Source organism: Platalea leucorodia (genome assembly GCF_965183815.1).
Source record: "Platalea leucorodia genome assembly, chromosome: 3".
In the NCBI taxonomy this organism is placed as follows: domain Eukaryota; kingdom Metazoa; phylum Chordata; class Aves; order Pelecaniformes; family Threskiornithidae; genus Platalea; species Platalea leucorodia.
The window spans coordinates 56,422,016-56,441,441 of record NC_138825.1 but is presented as its reverse complement, the minus strand read 5'-3'; the positions used below and the strand labels follow the sequence as shown (position 1 = coordinate 56,441,441).

Sequence of the window (19,426 nt, the reverse complement as noted above, 5' to 3'; positions counted from 1 at the left end):
TACACACAAGATAAACACTCAGACAACGTCAAATTAACCTCATCTGCCTTGCATTCTTACTTTGCGCATAAAAATGCTAGAAATGGTATGCTACTTAGCTGTTTTTAGAGGGAAAAAAAAGTTAAATACATTGAGGGATCTACTACTCTAAAGGAATTCTCTAGAACTTTTTAGTCTTTCTGTAACCAATGATTTTTAAGTTTGTTAAAAATATATCTGAGAGAATTACATATCATCTAAAACAGTACTTTCTTCTAAACTTGATCCCAACTTTAGCAACAAGGTATCATCTTACCTGTAGAACTCTTATTTAAAAGTTATGGTCTCAATCCTGCAACTGCTCTGCACTGATAAAGCCCTACGCCATCACTGGAGTCCCACTGAGGTCAACAACAGGCTCTTGCTGCAAGATCAAAAGCCTCTGTGCCTACACAACATTTTATTTCCAAGCCACTATTCAACATCCCTCAAAATATTTTGGCATACATATGCAAAACAGAGAGGGGGAAATCACAGATTGCAATTTTCCAGGTAATTACCATCACTGTATATTTTGAGATTACAATATTAAACACTTCTAGTTTACTTTCCTCTTCCTGTACTAGTATTGTTCTGTGCTAACCATAATGGTTTTTAGCTTTTTCATTATTATGATTATTTGCAAAGCCCTAAACAGTTTCCATATGTTGAAAAAAACTGTCATTGTTTTCTTCAACAAAGAAACCAGTTTTGTCTTCAGGTTCTCAGAGCCATAGACAATTCCGGCAATAATCACTTCTTGGATATATTTTGTAGCTTGACATTCATTTCTACGTCAGAAAGTTTTCCCCTGCTGTGTAAGGGAACAGAATTCCACTAAAACAGTATTTCTAGCCCCTACAGTTGCAAACAAAACAAAAAATGCACTGCAACTCTCGTAACTAGAGAAGTTATCTACTTGTTAAATAGGCAGTTTTTACATTGAAACTGAAAGTCACTTTGGCATATATTGCTCTACTGGATGGAAGAGTTCTCAAAAGAGTGGCGAAAAAGACAATACTGGAAAAGACCACAGGATCAGAGGATCTAACATAAACTGACTGGAGAAAACAAAAAGGATGATTCTCTTATGTCTCCAAAATAATGAGGAGGCCAAACAGGTGAAGTTGCCTGTGGTCTTGCAGCATCACTAAAATAGGAGACAACTGCCATAATACAGGCTCCAAATCTACATCCTTTTGTGTCTAGGACACGGACTTGAGGAGAGGAAGGGAAAGACCAGGAGCAAAGAAACGAGATGCTACAAGTGTATCTAATACAGATTAATCTGAGGCTAATATGAAAAATGGAAGCTCTGAAGGGGGAAGGTGTTATCCCGCTGTCCTCTCAGCGGGGATCACATGTAAATGGCCCCGCAGACTTGTACCGAAGCGCATCAGTGGAGAGCACCCGCCCAACACCTTCCACACGCACCACGGGGACAGCACAAGCCGTCGGTGAGGCCAAGGAACGCCAAGTCCCGGGCAGTCACCGGAAAGCTCGGCGACAGCGTGAGCCTGTGACCTCGGCAGCTCCTCTCCTCTCCTCTCCCAGCGGCCCTAGCCCACCTCTTCGAAAGGAGCAGCTCGGGGCCGGGGCCAACAGCCAGCATTTCGGACCGCACGAGCGGCCTGCTGCCACACGCCCCCTTCACCCAGCGCGAGCAACCTCGGCCTCTTCGGCGCCCCTCCCCAACCCGGGCAGCCCCCGCTGCGCTTAGCCGGGGCCCGAAAGGCCGAAGGCCGGTGGCCGCGCGCCCGCCGGCCCCGCCGTTCCGCCGGCCCGCCCTGCGAGGGGCCTGCGGGCGCCGCTCCCCGCCGCCCGCCAGAGGCGGCCGGAGCGAAGCCAGAGGGACGCCGAGCCCGGTGCGTGCGGAGGATCACGGGCCCTCCGGGGCTGCCGCCGCGGCCCCGCCTCAGCTCGCACAACGGGCAGGCGGGGACGAGGCGGCGGGAACGGGGCCGGGCGGGGCGGGGGGGGGGGGGAGGCGGCGGGCTGACAACAGCCACAGCCGCCGCACAGCGCTTCCCCTTCGGGACCGCCGCCGGCGCCGCCCCTCCCGCCGCATCTCCTCCCGCAACAACAGCCCGGGCCCGCCCTGCGCCAGCGGCCGCCGCCCTCCGCCCGGCTGCGGGACGGCGGCGGCGCTCGCCGCGCCCTCCCGGGAGGGACCCGGACGGACGCCCAGACGCACACCCCCCGGCTGGGCGCCGCCTTCGCCTCCTCCCCCCGCCGGCGCTGCTCCTTGACAGTTGGCGGCGGGGCGGGCGCCGCGGGAAGGCGAAGCGCGCGCGGCCGGTAACGGCCCCCCCGCGGCTGAGGCGAGAGGGGCCCGGCCCCCGCCCCGGACTCACTGCGGAGGTTGTGGATGAGCTCGGAGTGGCTGGCGCCTCCCGACTTCCAGGCCATCGCCAGACAGACCCTGCGGAGCAGGTACAGAGCCGCCTTCAGCGCCGCGACTGCGCACAGCAGCTTCCCCAGGAAGGACACAACCTCCAGCGCCGACACAGGCGCCGCCTCCTCGCCGCCTCCTCCCCCCCCCGCCGCCGCCGCTGCGGCTGCCGCGCGCCCGCCGGGGGGAGGGGCCACGCGCCCACCGCCCCGCGCGCCCGACATTCTCCGGCCGCCGCCGCTCCGCCGCCGGCCCGCGCTGCCCCCCCCACCCCCCCCCGCGCATGCGCGCCCGTCGCCCCCGGGGGCGCGCGTGGGGAGATCCCCGCGCGGGGGGGAGCGGGGCCGCTCTGCCGCCGTCCGTCAGGGGCCGGCCCCCTCCCGCCCCGCCGGGGTCTGGGGGCTGCGGGCGGAGGGGAGCGCGGTCGGGCCGCGGGAGCACGTGGGTGGCCCGAGCCCCGGTGCCGGCAGCGCCCTCCGGAGCCCAGCCGCCCGGGCCCGGGGCCCGACCCCGCCCCCCACACACGGCTGCAGCCTGCGGCGCCGGTGGCGCGGGCTCAGGGGCTGCTCCCGGTTCGCGGGTTTGGTTGCAGGGCCGCGGGCGTCGGGACGGGTCTGTGAGCCTAAGAGCTCCGTTAATGAATGAGCCAGCGAAACGGGACGCCGGTACTCCCCCCGGTTTTGGCCACTCGCGACAGGAGCCGGCACAGGCCGCGTAGGGAGGAAGGGGGGCGGCGGGCGCGGGCCCGGCCCGGCCCGGTCCTGCCAGTCACGGCGGCGCGGCCGCCAGCCCCGCACAGGGGCCCAGCGCGCGCCCCGCCGCCCTTGCGACGGAGCCAATTATCGCCGTCCCGCGGCGCGGCGTTTTGCATGGGGCGCGCCTATTGGCCGCGGCCAGCCCGCGCGGGCCAGGCCTACGTGTTGGAGGCTGCCATTGGTCAGCTGGGGCGGGAGCGGCCCCCGAGGCGGGAGTCGCGGCGGGGGGTGAGGCGGCGGCGGTGGCGGCGGTGGCGGTGGCGGTGGCCGTGGGCTGCCGGGGGCGGGGAAGTGGGACCGGGCACCGGGAACAGGGAGGGATGGGAGGCTGCGGGAGTTGGCACCCGCCTGCGTGGCTCAACGCTGCGAGAGCACCAGCGGTCCGTTCCTGGCGCCATGCTGTTGCAGGACAAAGTTACAAAGTAAAATTCCTTTTGAAAGGTGTCTGCGTCATAAAATCAGTAACTCAGAATTTAATAAACGCCAAATTGGTACTTCCGATGTGGCCTTTACCCTGTCCCAGCGCAGGCACACGATGAAGTAGCAATCTTAAGGGAAAAGTAGCACCTCCGGTTCCTCCCGCAGCCTACAGGCATAATGCGGAAAACCACAGAATTAATTTCCTACGGTGATGTGGTATTCCTGGGTACTCCTTAATGATTAATTTTGCCACCGATATTCATTTGCCACCTGTTATTTATACGTGTTTCTATTGTTTTTAAGGGAAAGCGAACTCCGTTGTTGCAGACGATTTCGGGGAACCCACCGCCGGCGCGGTGACTTTTGCATTTGTGCCCCCTTCTGGTCCCTGTGAAGGAGCTTCCACGCGCCCGGGACTGCAGCGCTACCGCGTTCCCTCTTCACCAGGCGCAACGGGGCAGGTACGGCGTCTGCTTGGTACCAGGCAGCACGGGTTTCAGTTCTTTTGAAACGTGAGAGTAGTGATACATGACTATGAATAGATAGGCCCTACCAATAGTACGCTGTATAAACGTCAGAGGAAACAAGGTATCATCCAGCAGATATAAATTCAAATATCATATTGTTTCTTAAACGCGTTCCTGATACCAGGACACACACAGCCTAACATACCACCATGGGAGACACAGATAACATCGTCTTCTGTGCGAGAACCCATCCTGGGAGGGATGAGCCTGTTCCAGTTCCACGCAACACATATACTCCATCCTGTCATTGCTGGATCAGGTGAAGAAAATGAGGTGAAGGTGGGAATCTGCTTTTCTGGCGAGCAGTCAATCCAGGGCAAATCTGGTAGTTGCCCAATGCGTACACCGGGTCCCATCCATAGAATTCCCAGACCTTTCCCATCTGGTTCCTTTAATCCTGGAGACAGATCCGCTGCTTCATTCTGTATTCTCCATTTAACTTCTCCTAAGCATGATCTGGCAACCGCTCGATGGTCCGTGAGAGACTCCCAGCCTGTCCCAGAATATAAAAGGTCTCCCTGTTGTAACCAGTGGGCTGGGAGAGAAGGAAAGAAGCCGTAGAGTTAGAGGAATTCCCAAAGGGCAGCAAATGCAGAGAACAGACAGACATTGTAAAAATACACACACAAAAATACTTCATTGTTTTAAATGCAAAAGACAAATTTTTGTTGTCAGATGCAAGCAAACTGCATTGCTTTCACATAGAGAGGTTGTTGGCAAGAAACTAGCTGGCCCATGTTTAAAAGCATTCCAGGGATACTTACCCCCTTGGGAGACCAGAAACACAAGAGAAACCATTTACATACAAACTGAAGCTGCTTACCAGCACCAGCTTGAATTAGGGTTAAGCTTGTCACAGAGCACAGAGAAAGAGCCCACCTTTATCTCCTAGGAACTTGCAGACTTGCCCAGGCACTTTTGGACTGAATGTACCTATTGTCCATCTCTTGGCTACGTTCTTGGCACGACTATTCAGAGAATGACAAGAACATAAGTGTGAGCCTTCCTAAGCGATATCTGGGGTGTCTTGGATGGATACCAGGCATGTGTGAAGGAAACAGCATTTGGCTCTGCAAGTTTCCAGGAGCTTTAAGACAAGCCAAGTTGCCTCAAAGGGCGCTGAGAAACTAACATGCACCAATAGCGGCAGGATGCACCCATTTGTGCAGTAAACAAACATGAGGGTCCCTAGCTCTTTCTGCTGTATAACCCCAGGCCATGAGTCCATTTTGTAAACTTATTAAGAGCATATCCATTAAGATAAAACTAAAAGGAACATAAACATTCTACACTAGAGTAAAAGACAAGCAGAAATTAAAAAAAAATATGTTTTCTGGCCATCAGCATTCACGTGGAACCTCTCCATCTGCTCTGACACTCAGCATTCCTGTATCCACTTCCCCCTCACTTGTCCAAACCAGCGTGAGCATCTTGGTCCCTGGATGCCCACTGTCAGTTGCATGCACCTCCATCTTCTACAGGTACAGCCATCTCCCTAGGCCCTCCAGGGACCTGATGCATGGACAGCCCTATTAGGGAAGAGGCACGGGAATGCCCGCAGCCAGAGTGGGCCATCACTTGATTGTTCTGACATGGAGATCCCACTAATTTTAAGCATGTCGGATCTCTCTTCTTTTCTGCACATTCACCCACATCTCAGTCCCTTAGCAGTACTTACATACATTTATATATAAACCCCTCCATGCTACTATTTCTGTTTCATCCCTTCCCTCCCACCTCATGAACCCATTAGATTTTTTAAGTTCTTTGAATTTAAAAAGCATATGAAAAGTTGATCATCACTGTCTGATCCCATCTGCTTCTGCATGTACATACCACAAGCAGAAATTGCCTTGTGAAATGTTCCTGCTGAACATTTCCGCAGTTATGTCCCAAACCCCACACTAATTGGCTTCTACACCTACAGTTACTCCTCTCCCTGCCTCCATTCTGTTTTTAACTTAATCACTCTCTTTCATCTCATTTCTTTTCCAGTAATCTCAAGCCAGTTTGGTGTGTACCTTCATTTTGTATTTCCATTTCAGAAGCTCACATTATTTTGAACTCGGCATCCCTCTTTTCCTAGCCCTGCACTCAAAGAGGAGGTGAGAAGGACCCAGGCACATCAGTGACTCTCCGTGCTTGGGAGCAGCAGGACGCCCCCTTAAGAGAAGGTGAGCCTGGAGCCAGGGACGACGATGCCACACAGCAGGACGCCATCCCATGGTGTCCGAGCAAGGCAAGCAGAGCAGGGCTGGGGACGGTAATGGTTTTGCCATCAAGCAAAAGCAAAGGGACAACTCAGGCCCCAAGTCAAGCCGGTCACCAAGTCAGTGATGTGGCTGGGCACAGGCCCTCCTACAACACAGCTCAGGCCAGGAGCAGGTGCCCCAGCCCAGGTGGGAGCCCCAGGTGAGGGCAAGTAAGGCTTACGAATGCACCCAGGCCCCTGGCACTCTGCTCTTAAATCTGCTCTGCAGTACCCTGCCTAGCGACTGCGCTTGTTCAAGAGATGGAACTGGGCAGAACTCCAGGAGTTATGACCAGCAGTAAATATGGTGTCTCCAAATAACTTTCTGAAAACACTGTTGAATGATAATGGGAGGAAAGCAGATTATAAGCAAATAGGGTTCAGAATTAGCCTTATCCTGCCCTAGTACCTCCACTGATCTAGTAAGTGCCTTTATTCCCAGGGCCTCTAACCTCTGGCAGAGAGAGAGGCCTGCTTTCAGTTTTCTTCCCTTTCACTCACACTCCTAGCTTTAGCCACGTTTAAGGATGATCCATAGATGCTCCTTGTTGTCTCAGCTAATATGTTTGGACCCAATGCCCAGAGTCAGCTTTGTCTAGATTTAAGGTCCTTTTTGACAACCTCAGAAATACTTGATGAGGCATATTTCCTCCCAGTGTTTGTTTCCTCCTTTTATTTGTTTATTTAAATCTGCTATTATGCTAAAACAACATACTAACACAGTACTCATAGTGATCAAACACAGAGAATATATTTAAAGGTTTACAGAGCAACCCTAAATTCATCACAGCTCTCACCTCCATCACATAACATGCTGCCAACATTTTCTTAAAAAAAGTGTAAGACAGGGAAGAAAAATTGTGATTCTTCTTTCCCTCTTAACGAAAATAAGCCTCTATGTCCAACCTACTCTCCTTAATACTTCCAAAATGCTTTTGAATGAGCAATCCTGAGCAAAGAAAGAAACCATCCAAGAGCACAAGAGAAAAAATACACACAGAAATCACAAAGTAACCAACAAAAATATTTGCCTAATAAAACATTTCAATAATCCCGAAGTGTTATCTCTTCCACTTCTAGCTATCTGGTCTGTAGCTGTATTCTGAGGCTGCCTATTGACCTTTCTCACACGTGTTATGAGAATTAGCTGAAAATACCCTTGGAGTTGACAGTGACTTGCAGGATTGCTGTTAGCAGCTTAATACAGGGCACCAGAGGTATTGGCTACTGTACAATAATAATGCTACTGCGGCGTGCTGGCTTAAGCTTGCAGTATGGCAGACTACAATAGCATCCAGCTTTTTTAATATGTTGGATTCTGCTGTACATGGTTATGAAAAAAAAAAAGTTCCTCACAATTGAAGTTCAAATGATGCATAAAGCATGTAAAATATCACCGATTTGGTATCACATCTGAAGGATTACAAAATGGCACGGCAGACTTGATGAGGAACTCGAGAATGCTGTATAGTAAAAATCTGACCGATGGCTTTGGCAGGCAAAGTGCAATAACACAGGGGAAAGTTTGCCCAAGCCACTGCTGCTGATGCTGCTGAGTCCACCTGACAGAACCTCAGAGAGCTGGCAGTGGCAGCTTTCAAACAAATGCAGCAGAAAATCAGGCTGAAAAAGCAGGAAGGTGCTTGTGAGAAAGTCCCTTGCTGCACTGCAGTGACTGGACAGATAGTCCTGTCCTCTAAAATGACAACGTAGCTGTGTCAGCCGTTAGCTCGTTTTACAACTAACCTCTGAACTTTTTATTGCACAGTTGTTAGGTCTGAAGTGAAATACGATGAAGGAAGTACATGCGTGCTCTTGTTTGATTTAACATGCTATTGGGGACAAAAAAATTATCGTTGTACTTCTGTACCGGTGGGAATCTGACAGAGGGAGGAGAGCATGACTGGCAGATATTTAAAAGCAAATCTAGACCAGAGACAATCAGTTGCTGTAAAAGTCATTGATTTTTGAGAAAAAGATGCTCCAGACGCGTAACGCTCCGGGGGCAGACGGCCCAGCTGGGCAGACAGGTAAGCGCACGGGTAGATTCAGTGCTTTATTTCTTCCTCTCCCGGACCCGATTCTGCAAATGACGCCTCGCAGCGGCACGGCAGGGCAGGGCAGGGCAGGGCACCCCCGCTGCCGCCGCCCCTGCAGGGCGTCGCGCCGTGACTCCCGCGCCCGCTTCCCTCGGCCGCCGGTTAGCGAACGGCCGGGGCTGACGGGGCGCGGCCCACCCCGGCCTGTCCGTCTCGGTAAGCGCCGGCAGCTGGCGCCCTGCGGCTGCTACTTACGGCGGGGCCGGGCGGGCCGCCGCCCCGCTCCCCCGCCATGCCCGGCCCCGGCCCCGGCCCCGGCCCCGGCCCCGGCCCGGCCGGGTGCGCTCGCGCTCCCCGCGGCGCCCCGAGCCTGTCCCTCCGCGCTCGCCGTCGCGCCGCAGCCAATCAGGAGGCGCGCCGCGGGGCAGGCGGGAGCCGGCGCGCGGCGGGGGCGGCCATGGAGGAGGTGTGCGCCAAGTTCGTGTCGCAGAAGATCAGCAAGGCGCGCTGGCGGCCCCTGCCCGCCGCCGCGCTCCAGCCCCCCGACCTCTTCGCCACCGGCTCCTGGGACAACGAGGTAGCGGGCGGGCGGGCCCGCAGGCGCGGCGCCTCCTTCCCGCCGGGGCGTGGGACGGGCGGCGGCGCCCCCTCGGCCCCCTCAGCCTCCGCCGCTTCCCGCGGGAGAGCGGGGCCGGAGGCTGCCGCGAGCGCCGCCCGTCCCGGCGCTGGCTCGGCTCCGCCTCGCTCGCGTCCCCGGGGAAGCGGGGGCCGCCCCGCTGCTCGGCAGGGCTGTCCCGCCGGGCGAGCGCTTCGCCCCCTCCGGGGCGGTGCGCGGCCTGCGGCCTGCTGCTTTCCCCGGCTGTCGCGAGGAGGCCGTGGCACCTGGGCTGGCTTACTGTTAGGTACTTTCAGAAGCCTTTCCGAGTAAAACTGGTGGTGTCGTTTCCGTGCAGGATAACAGGATCTCCGTTTGGTCTGTTGGGGATCTTGGAAATGTGGGCCTCGGCGGTGAATATCAAGGAGAACCTCAGCTGCTCTGTGACATCAGGCACAACGGCGATGTTATGGACATGCAGGTAAAACAGCTGTGTTGAATAGGTCCGCGTTTTTTAAGGGCTTGTCACTTAAGAGAAATTAAGGGATAGTAAGCTGTCAAAATGCTGAGATTGAAAAAAAATTCTTATGAAGAAGGGGGGCAAAACCAACCAGTGTCAGTTTGTGGACTTGGGTTTGGTTTGTGGTTTGTTTTTTTTTACTATACCTACCAATAATTTAGGCTACTCTAAAGGAAAAATGATCGTTTTGGTACTGACATCAACTGATAGCATGCTTATTATGTCTCTTCAGTTTTTGGATCAAGAGAGAATCGTGGTTGCCTCATCAACAGGAACTGTAACTATATTCCGTCATCATCAAAATAATCAGGTAAGTAACTTGCTTTAAGCTTTAATAGCAGCTTTAAGCTGCTATTCTGTGTAACACAGGTCACTTCGATCTTAGCGTAAGATTTCTCAGAACTGCTAGAGCAAGAAACATCTGCGTACCAAAATAATTTTTTGAAGTCTGTTAGAAAAAGCTTTGGCTTTATACACACAAGGAAAGAAAAAAGCATTTTGCACACATGCTACGTAAATTAGACTCCAGAGCCAGATAGACTGGGGTGTCCGTTAGTATATACCTGTAACCAAATAGTCCATTCACTGAAAACATGCTTTCAGAGTTTAGATTGGTTTGAGGGAGAGGGTATTAATGGACTTCTACCTGCTTTATTAGAGTTTTTGCATTCTTGAACTAAATGACTTGTGTTGATTTTCTTCTCACAAGCGTCATGTGAGGGAAGATACGTAAACTCTGTAGTCTTTTGCTTTGATTATGAATCACTGAAAGTAAGGGTGTAATGATTTTTTTACATATTCACAATGACACAATAAAGACTAATAACTGTTAATAGTTTGATGTGGTACCTAAAATAAACTAAATTCCTTGCAATCAAAATCTAAATCTGACCTTATGTTTTGCAAAGGCCTCAGCTTTTTTCCCTTGGCCTGGGGAAAGATTGAAGGGGTAAGTCTAGTGAAAGGCATTTCACAGTTCATACACAGATTGTGTTCTTTCTGATTTCTAGCTCATATGAAAAAGGTGGTTCAGAGAAGAAATAATCCATGTTTAATTGAAGGGTTGTGTGCTCAAGACTTGAGGAAAATTTAGATCTCTGATTCTTATTTGTATAGGAGATTCTCATTCCTGTGAGGTAGTGTGGCTTTCCTGGAGCTTGTTTCTTGTTTCGTGAGTATTCTGGAAGCTTTGGTCTATCAGGATCATTACTTACCAGCAGAATTTCATGTCTGGTTACTACTTAGACTTTGTCTGCCAACCAGCGGTGGGAGAAAGCCCATTACCATGTGGATCAAGACACGTCTTGTGGTGGAGCAGCATGTACCGGAGTCATCTGCAACAACCCAGAAATTGTCTCTGTTGGAGAAGATGGTAGAATAAATCTCTTCAGAGCTGACCAAAAGAGTGCAATAAGAACTATAGGTATGTCAAGTAACTGTTTGAATTAGTTTAGTTTGGAGTGGTTTGTTTGGTGTTTAGCTTCTCAAATGATAACAAAAAAAAAAAAAAAAGGAAGTAATTTGAGAATTGAATTAAATATCCCAAGCTGAATGTGTTTCTTCCAGGTTATTCCTGTATTCCTCCAGACTTCAGATACCTGAACTGTATTTCAGATGTATTTCTATATTCATTCAGGTATTTCTAAGTTAATGTTTTAACTGATGGAGAAGTTTCAAGCCTAACATTCTCGGTAGGCTTCTGTTTCAGCTAGAATTGTTAAATGCTATGACAGTATGCATGAAATATCATTAGATTTCAAGAAGTATTGTGTCCCAAGTTCTTCATAACTGGAGGTCAGTGAAATGGTAATTTGAATTCACTATTTGTACTAAGATTAACCCTCATGCTGCGCATATTCAAAACTATTTCGCTATGTCTAAAGGAACACCAAGAGGCAGAAACCACTGTTTGTACCCTGTTCTTCTGCCAGATATCATGACTTACAGTGATAATTTCTCCCTTAATGGAAAAACTCTGTATTTCGTAGAGTAATAGATCATGTGATAGAGTGAGATGTTTGTAAAAGGTGTCAAAACTTGGTTATTCTCAACTCTTCTATCATGCTAGTCTCATGGGAATAGAATACAAGTTTGTAGCATCTGTTGGAAATGAAACTTAAAAGCAGAAATTACTTAAAGGACAGTAACACCATGTTTGATAGTGGTATTATTAAACTGGGACTTTCTCCCTGAAACTTCCATTTGACACAGCACCTGTGTTTCTCCTCAAGCAAAATCCTGCCTCTAATGGATGAAGGAATTTGCACAGTGATAAGCCAATTAAGGAAGGAAGTGCTCTGGGATTTCTAGATGGGGTACTTATGTGTGCATGGCTGTGTATACACACACAAGATAAATCCTATTAATTGCATACAGTCTTTTAGTGAAGCTCCTTGAGAACTCCTGTAGGAAGCTTTTCTATGCTTTTACAAAAGAAAAAAAAAAAAAAAAAAAAAAAAGGTTAGCAGGAAAGGGGGGGAAAAAAAGGGTAGCAGGGCATGAGGCAGATTTTATTAGCACATGCCCACAAAACACAGGAACTTGAGGGGTGAGAACATTAACTAGTTTAAAAGGATTATTTTATTTTTAAATTTTTACTTACATACAGATATTAACACAGAGTGCTCTGGTAACAGAGTAGAATGTTTTGCTGACTAACAGGAAGCAGATGTCCACAAAAAAAAAAAATCTATGTTTTTTCTCTGGGCAATTGTTCAGATGCTTACATACAGATCTAATAATGCGCAGGATGCAAGTTGTTAGTTTTCTTAGTGCTCACTTGATAGTACTATGTAAAAACGCTTGCTTTGTAGTTGTAGCATCAGCCAGCGTTACGCTGCAGTAAGACTTTGCGTTGAGATTTGCTGGCGCATAAACGTTTAAGAAATCACATATGAATTAATTGAGAAATGCCCTTTTGGAAATTGGAAGGGAAATGTTAAAATAGGAATGGTCCATAAGTAAGTCTATCACACCTATGACCTGGTAAGTAAAGCTTACCTGGAGTTATGTGGAAGGGACTAGCACGAACTCATTGACTAGAGATTGGTTTACAGTAAAAGTTGGAGAGGGGGAGAGAACATCTTGGAAGATGCTTCCAGGTTCTTCAGGATGGAGTTCTATAGTGTCAGCAATCCTTTGTACTCATTCCCAATTCAATGACATCTTGACATTTCCCAGGTGCTAAGCTGAACCCTCAGCATGTTTTAATGTGAAGACAGAGCCCTTGTACCTCATGAAATACTTGTAAAGGAGTACCTTGATATTTTTATTAGTGTTTAATGGATTTAAGAGTAATACAAAGTTAATATGTTTTATAGTCAATCGTGGTAGGAAAAAAATCTCCAAAGTTAGAGATGATGTAAAAATCTTTTGGAGCCAAAAGATCTATCATTGCTAAATCACTTACTGTTACTCTGTCACAAAATTTTAAACCATTTAGAACTTCAGTGTTCAGTAATCTAACATTTCTTCTTAAAGTTTCCCCTCGTCTTTCATTTAAATAGTAGGCAGAAAACTCATACATTGATGCTTGGTTACAGGTATTTGAAACTTGTCTGTCTCAATATCAGAAAAGGTTTGCATCTTATGCAGGAAAAAATTGGCCTATATTTTCAGTATGGACTTACACAAAGAATTTTAAAACTTGAAAGTAGACTTAACAATGTTACCCAATCATAATCAAGATGAAAAGTTTATCTATAATAACAGAATCAAATTATAAGAATATGGTGTCCGTTATTCTCTCCTAAAGCCTTGAAAGTTTCACCTCAATGCTGAGCAGTGTTTGACGTTGTAAATTATTCTGACCAAAAGAAGCACTGGAGAAAAGGACCTGAAAAAAGAGCTTTGCCATTTAGCTATAAAGATTAACAAGCAGAGCATAACTCTGGTTTGGCTTTAGGGACGGGGATGGATATCACATTGGCAGTTCTTGGAGAAGGTCTAAAGGAGGTTGGTGAATTAAGTGCTTCTGTATGCAACTGCTTCACGTTTCTCAGCCAGTTACTGTTTCTTGTGTGCAGAAGAACTGCGTTATGAAACGCTCCATAGCTCGCCTCGTGTCAGTAGATGCAGAGCATATAAAGAAAACTCTTATGAAAACCACGGACCTGGCTAAATTGATTCCTCTTCTTAGGAACCATAGAAAGAAATCTTGTGGATCAACAAGTAGTTCTTTCAGCACCGGAGCTAATTAAATATAGCTCCTTACAGATTTGTCTCAGTAGTGTTTGATACAGGAAGCAAGGGCTCCTTTTTCACAGGGTACCCTTGCAACACTTAAAATTTCACATGACACTGGTCTGTCTCTGCCCCTGAAAACGCAGAGAGGTTGTAACCATGCTTAAGCAGCTGTGTTCTGTTCCCTAAAAAGAGTTATTTTGCTGTAATTAAATGGAGACTAGCATTCTGTAGATTTACCTGAGTGCTTTCCTCATCTCTTGCAGACAATGCAGACAGCAGTACGCTCCATGCGGTGACTTTCCTTCGCACAACTGAGATCTTGACAGTAAATTCAATTGGACAGTTAAAAATATGGGACCTCAGACAGCAAAGAAATGAGCCATCTCAAATATTTTCTTTGTAAGACCTTAATTTTTTTACGTATTTACTGAGAAGCATGCAGTACTTTATAATCTGATGTAAATGTTTCCTGACACCTTCTTGACAGTGGGATGAGAAATGATTGATTTTTTTTTTTTTAGAAGGTTTTTAACTTCTTTGGTATTTAAATAACCAAAAGCAGACGCTGCTTAATGGCTGAATTACTATTGTGGCTGAGCATTGTATTTAGGTGGTCTGTTCTATGATTTAACTCTTGAAGGACTATCACACCTGTACACTTGCTCCTTTTTAGGAAGAAAAAACAACCCTCAACCCAAAAATCTTTCTCTTCCCCTAATTAAATATATTTTGCATCTGTTTTTCTCCACAGGCCTAATATAAAGTTTCTAGCATTTGAATGATAATTTTGTGCTTTATATGGTATTGTGAGAAAACAAACTGAGCTACATTCAAATCCTGTTGTCTGTGGAATAATTCCCTTTGCTGTTAATAGGCTGTGGTTGAGGTACCTGGTTTTGTTAGTGCCCAGTCTCCCTTTGCAACTCTTAGTATATGTTGAAACTGTAATTGTAACATGAATTTCAGAGTAACCTTCTTATTATTGTAGGTATACTTAGAGTATTATCTGTATGCAAGGTTTTCTCACTCCTGTAAAGCTGTCGGGTACCGTGTAGATGCCTGTATACCATAGAGCACAGAACCTGATGCTCATCCAATTATAGCTTCACGTTATTGCCATACCTCTAATTTCCAGTAGGTGTCATGCGGCTTCAGCCTGTAGTTACCAGATCCTGCAGGAATTGAAGCTGCAGCCGATACCATTACCTTGTTCATCAACACTCATAGGTATTAAGAAGGTGAAAATAGAAGCTGAATAAAGAATTCATGTTTGTTTGTTTGTTTGTTTTTCCTCCTTCTCCTTTGCAGGACAGGTGACAGAGTTCCACTGCACTGTGTGGACAGGCATCCCAATCAGCAGCATATTGTGGCCACAGGGGGCCAGGATGGGATGCTGAGTATATGGGACATCAGGCAAGGTACTATGCCAGTGTCCCTGCTAAATGCTCATGAAGCAGAAAGTAAGTATCTGAAATGGAGGGGGGAGAAGAAGGTGGCATTTTTAGAAAAGTTTCTAATTTCTGTAAATAATTAGGTGGTGTAGCTACGATAGAGAACAATCACATAGTTGCTACTTAATGTGTCTTCATCCAGTTGGCTTCAGTTTGTTCCTTCTCTGTATATGAGACTGTTCTTATGTAAAAGCCAACTCTATCTAAACTAAAACTAGAATTAGTAAGCAGTTCTTCAATGAGTCATTAGATGCATTTAATCAGAATGGCTGTGTTTCTAGAAGGGTAGGTATATTGATAGTCATAGAAATTGATGCCGTGGTATGCAGGTATAGTAAAGCAAGAATGCAGTTATTAACAAGCTTGAAAACATGAGGAAGGAGGGGAAACTGAAGATCATACAGATCCATTGAGTGCCTCCACAATGCTGAAACAGCTTGCTTTCCTGGTAATTTCATATGAACAAGATAGCAATTCATTTTGTGCTGAAAATTTCTTGACTCAATGCCACAATTATATTTAAGGAGTAAAAATATTTCTTGAGATGTTAAGTTTTATTGACTTAAATAACTCTTCCACAGTTGTGCTATTTAGACACAAAATAATAATGCGTGTGCTTGGAAGGAATGCGTGCTGTGTGCAGATTTAAACTTAATGGTAGGGAAGATGCATGAGAAAGGTATTCAGAATGCCTGAATTCAGATAAGATTTTAACCTTTAACAATTTTCACAGTACTGAAAAGGCAACAAAGTAGAGTCTCTCTTTTCTTTTTTTTCCTTCTCCCCCCCCCCACCCCCCACCCCCCTCGGGAGGGAAAACTGCAGTAAATAACTAAGGGTGGAGTCTTCGGTCTCCTACCCACACACACTTAAGAATGGAAGGTTTTGGTGGGGGCCTGGATTCTTGCAAGTGCATGTCCATATCACACTAGCCAAAGCGCACTGAGCGAAGTACTTGATACTTGTTCTGAAGTGGTTTTTTTTTGTTTGTTTGGTTTGGTTTGGTTTGATACTTCCAGTGTGGGAAGTTCACTTCCATCCCTCCAACCCCGATCACTTATTTACGTGTTCTGAAGATGGATCTCTTTGGCACTGGGATACTTCCACAGACATATCTGAAAAACCGTCTTTTCTTCATCAAGGTAAGGATGTTTGAAGTCAGTCTGCACTGAATTTGTCAGTTGGCAACATAATTAAAGTCGATGTTCTCACATGACCCAATTAGTAACACAATCCTAATACAGAAAATTAAAAGCTGGTTTCTTTTCTTAGAAAGAAAGCGCTGATAGGCGCTTCAGGAAAACTGCTTATAAGGCTAGCAGTTGTGTGAGGTTTTTTTGGTTTGTGGTTTGGTGGGTTTTTTGGGGTTTTTTTGGGGGGTTTTGTTTTGTTTTGTGTTTTTTTTTGAAATCTGCTGTACTCTGTCCAGTGTGTGAAGGGACACATCTAGTATTTCAAAGACAGATTGTGTTCACTTTAAAATCATCTGTATATAGAAGACATGAAGGCAGCCTAAATGACACATTGCTATCTGAGTCTCTGAGGCAGATATTATAATACTGAAATAATTGATATGTTAATAGGGTAGTGAAATTATGAATTTACTATTCAAGGTCATAATTGGAACTTTCAGTGAATGAAACTGGATCCCTTTGTATCATGGCAGGGTTTTAATTAAAAGATATGATACTGATTTAATATAAACATTTATTTTCACATTCTAGTCACAAAGACTGCTTAATTGCTTGCCATTTCAGACTGTAAACAGTGGGGAAACTTCAGATGGCGTTGTCTGCCCTTGGCCTCAAAGTTGCCATTCAAAGCTTGGTTCTATATAGGGAAACAATAGGATAACTGATTCAAGTGGCACTCCATGTATTTTCAGGTATATTAAATATAAACCCTTTAGCACCACTTCAGCCACTTGTTAATTTTATGCTGAATGATAGTTCTCAAACTGTGAGACTTCAGTTTGAATGTAAAATGTTATGTGGAAAAAAATTCAAAGTCAAATCCAGGTATATCGCTTGCTGCAGAGTAAGTAGGGAGAAGGGATGGTAGGGAATAAGTGTCATTAAAGCAAAGATGATACCCCAAATACAGCAAGACACTGTATAAACAGACTTTCGTTCTTAGGTCTGTCCTTGCTTTAGTCTCTGGCTGGAAAAACTTGTAGATACTTACACTGTTCAGTGAGATGAGTTCATAGCTGTACTGACCTATTTGTCTTAACTGAGGACAGAGCTGGTAGCAGGTTTCTGTAATCACTTCAAGTACTTGTTTTTTGGGGTTTTTTTTAAGCTATTTTTCCTTCGTTTACCAAAGAGACAACATCATCTGTTAACTAATCTGAAAACTGATTTAAATGTAAAAAGATATTCCCATTATGTCTCTCCCATACCTACTATGTTTCTCTGCATTCTGAGAATATATAAACTAAATTGGAACTTATTTCCCTCTTTCCCTCTCCTTCTTTCAGGAGGAAGAAGTACTACCTATTTTTCCCACAATACCATTAACCAGTCTGTAGTAAGTGCCTGGCTAAGCAACGATCCTACCAAAGACCGCATGGAAATCACCAACTTAATTCCGAATCAGACTTTGTCTGTGAATAGTTTAGATATTTTAGGCCCATGCCTAGTATATGGTACTGATGCAGAGGCTATTTACGTGAACAGACAACTTTTTGCATGAAACGACTCCAGTGTCCCTTTGAAGTACTGATCACCTTGAACTACTGGGATATGTCAGGTTCATTCTTAACGATACTCTAATTAGTCTGTTATCAGCGGGTGGGGGAGAGGCCTACAGCTTGGTCCTGGTACTGCAGAAGAAATGTAAGGTACCTCAGATTCTGACAGCTGTCACTTGTTATTGATGCTCCAGGATGGGTAACATTTCTTCCCCAATGCCTGTTTGGTTTTGGTAAGCAGGCAGGTAGTCACTAGGGCAAGATATTTGCTGTAAACTGATGTCCATAATACACACCTGCATACAAAGTGAAGAAAACGTAAACTCCCAATTTTTTTTTCCCTACTAAAGATATTTTTCAAGTATTCATTCGAAGGCCAGACTATGGGGTTCTTTGAAATTCTTTTTATGTCACCTGAGAGAGATGGGGTTTTTTTAATCTGAGTTTTTTATATATTTAAGGGAGGTAACTTTTTATGTTCGTTCATGAGAATTGGAAAGGAAAACTGTTAAAGCTGTGAAATGTGGAAGGTTCTGTAAGAATCTTAGCATTTTAATAACATTATTTTGGATTATTTACAGCTTCATCATGGATGCTGCGTGTTAAAACTTGATCTTGATAATGTGCCTGTAACTCTCTCAACAGAAAAGTGTTTTTTATAGTTAAGAGGTCAGAATTGACAGATGGGTTGGCTGTGTTTTCAGGTGTGAGAATAAGACTTTCTAAACTTGAGACAGTTTTTGTCACAGTCAAAATGTCACATCTGGTCTGTTGCAATCTTTGAAAAGTTAATGTTTATGATTCGTGTTGTACCTACCTTTTGTTGCAGAGGACCCTTTCTCTTTTTAATAAAAAGTTTTGCACAAGAATACTGGTCTGACTTACTAAGTCAGTTCGAACAGGTGTACTTGTAGTCATCTTTGCAGGAAGGTAAATAACCATACGTTATTTGGACTGGTCCTGGGGATACAGTCTGAGGGACGGAGGGAACCCTCAGGATTCGGGCAGCAGCAGGTTAAGTTATAAGGTTTTACGTGGCATTTTCCATCAAAACCGCTTTAGAGCATGCTTTATTTCCACGTCGGTGAGAACAGCCTTCTTGCTCTCTTGTGATAAGAGTACTTTACCTGGTCCGCGTTTCTTGCGCCCCTGGCTGGAGGAGAGGGACGGGGCGCTGGGGCCAGGGCCGTCCTCTCCCCAGAGGAGCGCATGGCGTTGGCGGGGGCTCCTCGGAGCGCCTCGGATGTTGCTTCCCAGGCTGCCTGACGTGCAGTGCTCTGCCCGAAAAGAAAAACGGCCGAGATGCGTCTCGGGGTTCAGAGAAGCGATGGGTTTTCCTTCCCGGCGGTCTACGCCTGTTGGTCCGTAACGAGCCCTTCGTTCGGGGATCACGGAGCCTCGGCAAACGTCTTTTCTCAGTAGAAAATCGGTCTGGGTCCGTGGGGCTCGGTGCTGCCGCGGAGGAGGAGAGCGGCGCCTGAAGCCCGGCAGCGGCGGGGGACCTGGTTTTCGTGTTCCCCCGGGGCGGGGGGCGGCGGCCGCCGCGCTCCATCCGGGTCGGGGCTGCGGGGGGAGCGCCGG

At 46.9% G+C, this 19,426-nt stretch overlaps 2 protein-coding genes and 1 long non-coding RNA gene across 4 annotated transcripts in view; 2 read left to right on the top strand and 1 right to left on the bottom strand.

The window, feature by feature from the left end:
• Positions 1-2,634, bottom strand: part of PCMT1 (protein-L-isoaspartate (D-aspartate) O-methyltransferase) — a gene marked incomplete at its 5' end in the record, with an annotated part of 35,170 nt that extends 32,536 nt beyond the window's left edge. For both annotated transcript variants that reach the window (XM_082305284.1, XM_082305283.1), the window contains one exon: positions 2,373-2,634. In XM_082305284.1, coding sequence (XP_082161410.1) covers positions 2,373-2,634 — 262 coding nt within the window. The remainder of the gene's footprint in view (positions 1-2,372) is intronic.
• LOC309587267 lies at positions 2,362-8,123 on the top strand. Its single transcript, XR_014227537.1, has 4 exons — positions 2,362-2,451; positions 3,889-4,046; positions 4,237-4,391; positions 6,158-8,123. It is a non-coding gene; the product is annotated as an uncharacterized lncRNA (long non-coding RNA).
• A 654-nt stretch (positions 8,124-8,777) lies between these two features.
• Positions 8,778-18,656, top strand: NUP43 (nucleoporin 43). Its single transcript, XM_082305282.1, has 8 exons — positions 8,778-8,979; positions 9,356-9,478; positions 9,750-9,827; positions 10,763-10,940; positions 13,966-14,101; positions 15,011-15,162; positions 16,173-16,295; positions 17,633-18,656. Exons 1-8 carry the CDS (start codon positions 8,860-8,862, stop codon positions 17,845-17,847), a joined length of 1,125 nt encoding a protein of 374 aa, XP_082161408.1. The 5' UTR covers positions 8,778-8,859; the 3' UTR covers positions 17,848-18,656.
• The last annotated feature ends 770 nt before the right edge of the window (positions 18,657-19,426 follow it).

What these genes read in the sequence shown, in the direction of transcription:
- NUP43 (XM_082305282.1), top strand. Translation starts at nt 8,860, where the DNA reads ATGGAGGAGGTGTGCGCCAAGTTCGTGTCGCAGAAGATCAGCAAGGCG. An exon ending in CCATCTCAAATATTTTCTTT is followed by an intron (nt 14,102 to 15,010) that starts GTAAGACCTTAA and finishes TCTCCTTTGCAG; the next exon opens with GACAGGTGACAGAGTTCCAC. An exon ending in AAATGCTCATGAAGCAGAAA is followed by an intron (nt 15,163 to 16,172) that starts GTAAGTATCTGA and finishes TGATACTTCCAG; the next exon opens with TGTGGGAAGTTCACTTCCAT.